This window comes from Gouania willdenowi, chromosome 12, assembly GCF_900634775.1.
Source record: "Gouania willdenowi chromosome 12, fGouWil2.1, whole genome shotgun sequence".
Taxonomy (NCBI): Eukaryota; Metazoa; Chordata; class Actinopteri; order Blenniiformes; family Gobiesocidae; genus Gouania; species Gouania willdenowi.
Genome location: NC_041055.1, coordinates 5,688,636 through 5,698,980, shown reverse-complemented (window position 1 = coordinate 5,698,980; position 10,345 = coordinate 5,688,636). Strand labels below are relative to the sequence as shown.

The 10,345-nt window shown below is 37.0% G+C and overlaps 1 protein-coding gene across 1 annotated transcript in view; it reads left to right on the top strand.

Moving 5' to 3' along the window:
• Positions 1–2,562: 2,562 nt before the first annotated feature.
• The window catches only part of c6.2 (complement component 6, duplicate 2), a 33,341-nt gene continuing 25,558 nt past the window's right edge, over positions 2,563–10,345 (top strand). Inside the window, exons 1-5 of the mRNA XM_028462742.1 lie at positions 2,563–2,719; positions 4,111–4,268; positions 7,470–7,626; positions 8,517–8,661; positions 9,912–10,053. Coding sequence (XP_028318543.1) covers positions 4,129–4,268; positions 7,470–7,626; positions 8,517–8,661; positions 9,912–10,053 — 584 coding nt within the window. The 5' untranslated portion in view covers positions 2,563–2,719; positions 4,111–4,128. The remainder of the gene's footprint in view (positions 2,720–4,110; positions 4,269–7,469; positions 7,627–8,516; positions 8,662–9,911; positions 10,054–10,345) is intronic.

The window sequence follows — 10,345 nt, the reverse complement described above, 5'->3', positions numbered from 1 at the left end:
TCAGGCGACTGGGGGTGTGGACACGCCCAGATAGAACTCGCACGGACACATGAACGCGATCAGCAGACACCTCTGAGGAAGACTGACTGTTGGCAGTCGAAACAAGTCAGGAGATCAAAGTAAATATCCTGAAAAAAGTTGTCTGAAACAATTAAACCTTAACATATAAGATTTGGTTATGTTTGACAGTTTTCTGTGTGGCCGCCTTATTCCTGGGAGCGCGACTGTATCCGTGATCATGGGCCAAACTTCCTGTGTGACGGCAGTAGCAGTTAGCAAACATCGTATTGTCTGTACTACAAGTTGCAGCGCTATTTTTTGTCGGAGAAATTCACAGTTAAATTGCACTGGAGTATCAGTCGCATCTCCGAATTTTAGGATGCTTGGAATTACCTCGGTTGGGGAAGGTGCCAATCAAACCTCTCAGCCAATCAGAGCGTGCCTCTGTTACAAGAACATTTTTCACGTGTTAAGAGAGGAATATGGTAAGTCGTTTCAACATTTTTCAGCTATGAATCAAAGCTAAAAAATAGCATCAGAAACACACAAAATAAGAAAAAACATGGAAATTGACAACAAAAATACGACAACTAATACACACAAAATGACTGAAAAACCCACAAAAGAATAACAAAAACACAATCACTACACACATAAGAAATGACAACAAAATACAAAGAATAAATACAAAAACACACAAAACGCCAACAAACATATAATGAGAAAAATTACCAAATGAACACAAAAACATGCAAAACGACAACTAATATATGGAAGTAGCATCCCCAGGAATCAGGAGGACATTTTTGTTTACTCACCCACAGACATTGAACTGTGAATGTACACACAGTGTTATGTGTAAAGTAGAGATTGTGCTGTTGTGTGTTTGTTCGTGTCGTGTGTGTGCGTGTGTGGTGAAGCTTCCTGTTCAGGCATGTGTGTGTGAGGCGCTCATTGTGTCCTGCCGTGTAGAAAAACCTGCAACATTTTGTGTACAGCTCAGAAGATTTTCTAATGTGAATAAAGTTTTATAGAAAACATCATGGCTTTTGTGTGCTTTTATTTTGAAGAGATGATACAAAGCGACCTTCCATGCTTTAAACCAGATGCCTTCAAGAAACTATGAATATTTTGGGGTTTTTTTTAACAATTTGAGCCCATTTTTTTTTTTTTTTTTTACAATTTTCCTGCAACTACATCATTTTTAACCTATTTTTATCACTTTTTCTTGCCATATTTTTGCTCCTTTCAGTGCAATTATGCTGCATTAATTCCATTTCTGCCACTTCTCCATCAAACTTCAATGCCTTTTCCTGCACATTTTTCCACTTTCAAGACATTTTCAGCACTTAGAAACTTTTTCCACCACTTTTCTCACCTAATGTTACATATGTTGACCCATTATTGTCACTTTCAACCTCTTTTCACCATATTTCATGATTTTTTTTGCCAATTTAACCACATTCACCATTTGTCATTCCCATTATTTTCCAGTTTAAACTTATTGTTGCTACTTTTTAAATGACCTTACCACAACATTTTATTTATTGATTTATTTATTTTTAATAAATGTTGCATTTTTTTTACTTATTGGACTGATTTTATTTATCTTATGTTTAATTTAAAATACAGTTTTTATACACTTTGAACCCATGTTAATTCTGATTAAAACAAGGATTTACATCTACATAATATGGCGCAAATAATAACAAAAGGCACCTAATGTCTCATATGGTGACCCATTATTGTCATTTTTAACCTCTTTTCACCATATTTCATGCCCATTATTTGCCAGTTTAAACTAATTGTTCCAATATTGACACTTTGAACCTTTTTTTTTTATCACTTTTTCTGTCTTTTTGGCCACTATAAATTGCAACTTTTAACCAATTTCCGTAGTTTTTAAAATCCCACCTAGTCCACCAATTTTGGTCACTTTTAACCCATTTTATTTCTGATTAAAACAAAGATTTACATCTTTAAGATGACTATATGGTGCTAAGAATAATAAACTCCCTGGATAACATTCAGATAAATAAATAAATGTGTTTATCACAGATTCATAGAACAATGGACCATCATTTTGCTGACTTTATTGATGGACCCCATAAATCTCTCCCCTTTATTCCCCCTTATAGATGGTCCTGTCTCCACATGACTGTTCTTCAATGTTCCAGGTGGGGGTCCCCGATCCCTTTATTTTGAGGGTTGTGGGCTGAAAAAGTTGAGAACCACTGCTTTAAACAAAGGTAAACAACTTTGCGTGCATTAATTTAATCAGTAAAAGTTCTCACTGACTTATTAAAGAGTCTCATCATGTGATCGCACATGAAAACCTTCATTGGTGCAGCTTTATCGTCTTCTTTTAGGCAGAAACACGTGATTTACATCTGTAAGCTGTATATTAATCACTGTTTTTGTGCAGTTTTAGATAAACCAGAGCAGGAGTCTTTGTTTATTACTGATTGTGAAAGAGTTTGGACGTGATGGAGGAGAGGAGCTCATGTTCATCATCAACATCTGGTTTACATCTCAGCTGCTGAGAAACTCCAGAGCTGCTCGTTTCCCGTCACCAGGACCAGAGCGCCAGAGAACATTTATCACATTTGCCTTTAAAAGTGATAAAATGTTGCGCTGTGATTGGTTGAATCGAGCTCTCACAGTGAGAGCTTTTTAAATCCCTCCTCAGTGCAGTAACATCCTCTCATCTGGGACTGTGGTGAGTTTCACTTTGCTTTCTCTTTACGCTGCAAATGCCAAAATAAATCAGTACATTTAAAGATTTCTGATCATGAATTATCACATTTTATCTGCTCTATGTTAATTTCAGCGTTAGTTGGATAACTTTTTTTTAATTTTTTTTACAGTTTTTAAGTTTCCATCCAAAATAAAATCAGACATTCAGTACAAATAGTTTCAAACAAGTAAGGTTTCAAAGTAAAAGCATCGTTTTTATGTCTGCTTCTGCTGATTTATTGTGTACACGCACAAACTTTTGTGCCGTTTTGTCTGTAGTCCTGTCATTTCATAGTCATTTTGTTGTTTTGTGTTGTCTTTTGCTGTTTTTCTGTTGTCATTTTATGTGTTTGGAGTCTTTCTGTGCAATTTTGTTGTCATTTTGTGTGTTTTACAGTCATTTTGTGTATTTATGTTGTCATTTTGTGTGTTATGAGTCATTTTGTGATGCCAATTTGGAGCAACTTTGTGTTTTTTGCATTACTCTGTGTATTTTTGTTGTCATTTTGTGTGTTTTGCTGTCAATTTGTGTGTTTGGAGCCATCTACAATGACAGAAAAGCAAAAAAAGAAGACCTTTGGCTTTTTTTTTGAAGAACATTTCTTCATGTTATGCCATGTATCCTTAATAATAATGTGGTATATGAGAGTTTTTCAGTTATTAATGTAGTTTTCATTCACAGTTTTTATTTTTTAAACTAGCCATAGTCTTTTTATTGTCACCTAAGAATCTGTAGTTGATTATCAAACCCCAGCAAGATTCTTTTTGTTTTCATTTCAATAGTATGTTAAGGTTTCATTTATTCAGACAACTGTTCCTTAGGAAATCCACTTTGACCTCCTGGCGTGTTTCGACTGACGACTGCCAGTTTTTGTCAGAGGCATCTGCTGATCGCTTTGATGTTTCCTTTGAAGTTTCCTTGACTTCAAGTAATTCCAGCAAGATTTGTTTTGTCTTCTTTTTTATTTGTTTTTAATTCAAAAGGAAGACAAAATGAATCCTGCTGACTGGAATTACTATACGCAGAAGTAGTGAAGGAAACTCCAAAGGAAACATCAGAGAAAACATCAAAGCGATCAGCAGACGCCTCTGATGAAGACTGGCAGTTGACAGTCGAAACATGTCAGGAGATCAAATTTCCTGAAAAAAGTTGTTTGTTTAAATGAAACCTTAACATACTTTATCCAACTACTGATAACTGTCAGTTTTTTTATTTGAATTGAAACCTTTAATGCTACGTAGTTTATGCAAAGTTTCATTTCATTTAGGCAAAGTTTCATTTCACAACTATTACTCATGTGTTTACAAAACACACGAGAACATGCAGCGTCCTCACAAACAGCATGAGTTATTTCCTGTGGGTGCTCTGTGCAGGCCGGATACCGTTCATCCATGGCTCCTGTCAGCAGCTTCTTCTTCCTCATCCTCGGCTGCATCCCTGCAGCTCAGAGCTGCTTCTGCGACCACTACCCGTGGAACGCCTGGTCGGCCTGTAGTCAGACATGCAACCACGGCACACAGCACAGACATAGGTTAGACACACACACACACACACACACACACTGGCTTTGTGTGTCTTTGTGCTTGTGTGTGACTGTCGCCAGCTGTCAGGGCTGTTTCTATTAAGGGTGTAAGAACAAACCGATTTGGCGATATATTGTGATATTTCACAGCGCGATTATCGTATCGATCCAAAAAATGTCAAAATTTTTATCGTGTTTTTCAACGTAAAAATCATTTAATTGCACTAACTTATGCATAGCACTTAAACGCCCGGTCAATGTGGTCATGTTTACATGGCAGCTTTAATTCAGAATACAAGTTAATTCCTCTTTAAACTGACCTTGTAAACACTTAATTCCGGATGCAAATGTAATTCCCAATTAAACTTAAATCTGAATTAGGTGGCTGGTTTATTTTGATTTTAGATCTGAATTCAATAATTCCTCTTGTAAATGTTTGATTCCACGTTAAAGCTGCAGTAGGTAGAATCATGAGGCGCTCCACGCCCCCCCCCCCCCCCCCCCCCCCCGAACGAAACTCTTGCCTGCACGCACACACTGTGGAACTTTTTGCGACTCTTCTCCTTAGAGACTAGTAACAAATGTAGGGACTTTATCTTGTGCTACTGGAGAATTTTCGGACGTTTTAGAGACATGAAAGTGCGTATCACTCACTGCTATGAGGACAGTAAGAGGCTCAGAGCTCCTCAAGCGCAGCTGCAGCTGATCAGAGCAGACAGACTTCGTCTACACTGCAGATGAACTGGGTCTGTTCTTTACACCTTAGATCATTTTTAATAAACTATTTATTTCGTCTGTTATCATTATCTTTCTCTGACTCGGGGCGGACTGCGCTGGTGATGACATAGTCCCGGTTGCTTCAAAACTGCAATCAAAATAAAAGTGAAAATAGTTATTATGATGTGGTCTTCTACAGTATGTTGTAGCTGAATAGAAAAGGTTTGTTGAGTGTTTTTTTTTTCGATTACATTCATGGCAATGCACACCCCTAGTTTCTAGCTTTATGGGGCCCCCATGTGACGTGCTGTTTGGGGGCCGCCAGTGGGACAAACTGCATGGAGAGATTCGTAACCCATTAAATGGAGCACAAGCTGCTGAATGATGGACACCTGTCAATCATTACCATTGTACAGACAGGAGCCACATGCAGGTGGCACTTAAAGTAAACACACAAAATTACTCAAAAAACCCACAAAATGGCAGAAGAATACACAAAAATGGTGAAAAAATGACTCCTACAGACAAAGAGACAAAAATTAGTAAAATAGAATAGAGTAGAGCAGTGATTCTCAACTGGTGGGTCGGGACCCAAAAGTGGGTCGCGAACCTGCACAGGGTGGGTCGCGAACAGCTGGTCAAAAATAAATAAATACCTAATGTCTCTCATGTTGAGTTGGACTTGTCTTTTATTTTGAAAGAAACTTTTCTTTTGACAAGCCTGTTGTGAAATGTTTGTTGCATGAGCAAAGATATAGATTGATGTTTTTAAAAAAAAGATTATATGGATTAATAAGATTAAATTTGGTTGGTTGAATTGGGTCGCGATTTAATGACAGTGGCAAAATTGGGTCGCAGGGTGAGACCAGTTGAGAACCACTGGAGTAGAGTACACCTTTATTGATCCCCAGAGGGAAAATACGCTTTTGCAGCAACACAATAAAAAAGAGCAGACAGTAAGAAACTAAAATAAATACCAACATAAGATGGTAAAATGTAAGAACTGTAGGACAGACGTAATTTAGAAAAAAAGAAAAAAAAAACACTATAATGTGCAAATGACAACCAGAGTAACCTGAGGGTTGTTGGTTCGAACCCACCGTGGGACCTTGAGCAAGCCCGTTAGATCGGGGTTCTCAACATGGGGTAGTGGGTCGCCAGATGCCTTCAGGAAACTAAGAATGTTTGTTGAACAATTTGAATTTGAACCCATTTTTGCTTATTTTTACCCTTTTTCTGCAACTACACCAAACTTGCCATATTTTAACCTATTTTCATCACTTTTTCTTGCCATATTTTTGCTTTTTGTAGTGGATTTTTGCGACATTACTCTCACTTCTGCCACTTCTCCATGACATTCCAATGCCTTTTCTGCACATCTGCACAACATTTTTGACATTTATAAACCCTTTCCACCACTTTTTCCACCTAATTATGTTAATACTGATATGAGTGTATGTGAACTTTTTTAAAATCTATTTATATTGTATATACATTGTTTATTCTTATGTTTGTATTTTTATGGGGAGCTCTATTTCATTACATGTTATGTAATGATAATAAAAGGCTATTCTATTCTATTCTATTCTATTAATGTCATATGTTTTCACCATATTTCACGCTTATCTTTGCCAATTTAACCATATTCACGATTTATCATACCCATTATTCATTATATTGACACTTTGAACTCTTTTTACCACTTTTTCTGTCTGTTTTTTGGCCACTCTAATTTGCAACTTTAAACTAACTTCTGTGTTTTTTTTTTTTTTTAATCCCATTTCACCACCTTTTGGTCCCTTTTAACCCCTTTTATTTGTGATTAAAACAAGGATTTACATCTTTAAGATGACTATATAATATGATGCAAATATAATAAGACACTTTCTGGGTAACAGTGGATATTATTCAGATGAATGAATAAATGTGGTTATCACAGATTCACCTTCAGGTACAGTGGGGGTCCCCGGTCTCTGGCTCCTTTATTTTAGGGGTCGTGGGCTGAAAATGTTGAGAACCACATGCCTTAGACCTGAGTGCTTTCAGGATTCTCTTGAAAAAGATATTTTTAATCTTAATGAGAGTTTCCTGGTTAAATAAAGATTAAAAAAAAAAAGACAACAAAAAATGCCCAAAAATGACTCTAAAACACACAAAATGAGTCATTGTGAATATTATGATGAAGATTTTCTAAAAACTCATTGACATTCACTAAAAATTCATGTGGACAGACGTTTTCTCTGCCGATACATACTGGATGAACTCATCCTGGATATCAGGATTAGCCTGGCTAAAACCCTTATCTAGTTCTATGAAATAGCGCTACCTGGTGATGGAGACACACACACACACACACACACACACACACACACACACACACACACACACACACACACACACACACACACACACACACACACACGCACACACACACACACACACACACACACTATAGCACAGAGACACATGGGGTGTTGTGTTGGTGTCTTCCAGGCAGATCCGCTATGATGAATATTACTGGAAGAACAGCTGCACACAGCTGTGTTCCCGCAGCCAGCAGAAGGCCTGTAACCAGCAGGCCTGTCCCATCAACTGTCAGCTCTCTGAGTTCGGACCGTGGTCCGAGTGCTCGGCCTGCGCCCACAAACAGGCAAGAAACACACACACACACACACACTTTTTTTTGTGCAGTTTTGTTGTCGTTCTTGTGGGTTTTATTTAAATTTTTTTTACAATTTGTGTACATTTTTGTCATTGTTTTGTCTGCTTTGAGTCAAATGGTATGTTTTTCTGTGAATAATGCAGAAAAGAACATTGTTTTTTTTGTTCTGTTGTCGTTTTGTGTTTTTTAGAGTCATTTTTGTGAATTTTTGGTCTTTTTTTTAATTTTGTTGACAATTTGAGTATTTTATGTTGCCATCTTGCATTATTACAGGAAAGAACAAAGGTTTTGAGTGTGTGTTTGTGTCTTGTTTGATTTTGTAGTCTGTATTTTTGTTGTTTTGGGTGTTATGAGCCTTTTTGTGTGATTTTTGAGTGACTGTGTTTTTGGTATTACTGTGTGTTTTTAGAGTTATTTGGTGTATTTTTGTTATCTTCTTGTGTGTTTGGATTCATTTTGTGTGTTTTTGGTATTACTTTGTGTGTTTTTGTTGTCATTTTATGTGTTTTTGGAGTCATTTTGTCTATTATTGTTGTTTTTTTGTGCTATTTGTGTAATTTTGAGTATTTTATGTTGTCAATTTGCATCATTACAGGAAAGAACAATGATATTTTTGCTGTCATTTTGTGTATTTCTGTCGTAATTTTTGTGTTTGGAGTCATTCTGTGCAAATTTGGAAACATTTTGTGTATTTTTGCTGTCATTTTGTGTATTCTTGTTATTTTTTTGTTTTCTGAGTCATTTTGTGTATATTGTGTTTGTTTTGGAGTCCAGTTGCCCGTGTCTGGACTGGCGGTTCCTAACTGGTGTGTCACTGACTGTGTTTTTGGTCTCAGATCTGCTCCTTCATCAGCCTCTCTCTGGTGTCTTTTCTATAGTTTCGAACCCGCTTTGTGCTGCGTCCGTCCCAGTTTGGAGGCTCAGACTGCAGCATGGAGCTGACTCAGGAGCGGCCCTGTCACCCCTCCACAGAGTGCAAACTTCCTGACGTCAACTGCAAGGACAACTTCAAGTGCAATAATGGTGCCTCTGTTTTACTGGGGTTTATTTGAGTTCAGTCCATTTCAGTTGGTCTTTTTCCCATTGAAAAGAAGGTTCACTTATCACACTTAACACATCTTTATAGCATATATCTACACCAGTGGTTCTCAACCGTTTCAGACCGCTACTACCAAAATAAAGGTTTCAGCGACCGGGGACCCGCACCTACTTGAAGGTGTTTGAACACAGACATGAACATTGAAGAACAGTCATGTGGAAATAGGACCATCTATAAGGGGGAATAAAGGGGAAAGATTTTTGGGGTCCATCCATAAAGTCTGCAAAATGATGGTCCATTGTTCTATGAATCTGTGATAACCACATTTATTTATTGATCTGAATAATATCAACTGTTATCAAGGAAGTTTATTATCATTCTCACCATCGTATTTAGTCATCTTAAAGATGTAAATCCTTGTTTTAATCAGAAATAAAATGGGTTATTAAAAGTGACCAAAAATGGTAGAAAAGATGGTGAAACTAGATTTTAATAACCAGAGAAATTGGTTAAAAGTTGCAAATTAGAGTGGCCAAAAACAGAAAAAGTGGTAAAAAAAAGTTCAAAGTGTCAATATTGGAACAATTAGTTTAAATTGGTAAATAATGAGCAAGACAAATCATGAATGTGGTTAAATTAGCGAAAAGAAAAAAAAAAAAAAAAAAGCACAAAATAAGGTGAAAAAAGTAAAAAAAAAAAAAAAATGGGTCAATTTATCTGACATTAGGTGGGAAAAGTGGTGGAAAGGGTTTATAAGTGCTGAAAATGTCTTAAAAGTGGAAAAAATGTGCAAAAAAGGCATTGAAATTAGATGGAGAAGTGGCAGAAATGCATAAAAAGGAGCAAAAATATGGCAAGAAAAAGTGACAAAAATAGGTTAAACTATGGCAGGTTTGGTTTAGTTGCAGAAAAAGGGTAAAAATAAGCAAAAATGAGCTCAAATTGTTTTAAAAAATATTCTTAGTTTTTCAAAGGCATCTGACGACCCCCTCCTGGTGTTTTTTGACCCCAAATCGGGTCCTGATCCCAAGGTTGAGAACCTCTGATCTACATAATACTTGTACATCAATGCATGGATACATGTTGTTCAGGTTAGTTATTTCCAATCATTTTTTTTTTTTTAAGTTTCCCACCAGTAGAGAAAAAAAACATCTGCAAACATCTGCAAAACTAAATAAATAAATAATAAATGCAATGTTCAAAAATTCAAACTTTTTTTTTTTCTCTCTCCAAGGTCGCTGCATCAGTTCCTCGTTGAAATGCAACAGGCAGAACGACTGCAAAGACAACTCAGATGAGAGGGACTGTGAGACCTTCACCATTGTCTGTCCTGCAGAGAAACGAGTGGCCCCCGGGGCCGACCTGGTGGGGAACGGGTAAGGTTGAGGGTTCTAAATCCAATCGCGGGACACCATCAGCGTATAAAGTCATCGGGAACTGACCATACACGGAGTTTATTGTACTCAAAGAATTACTATAATGTACAGAAAAAACAGATATTTTAAGTGCCATTGTTGCATCTCGTGGTGTGGATGGTGATGACAAAAAGGGACGTGTAGAAAAAGATTTATTAATACAATCAAGTGTTCTATACAGGTTAAAAGAGGGACCTGTGAGAGTATGCTGGCCATTGCAAACTCTGAGTTTGAACGCATAACGTATATATCT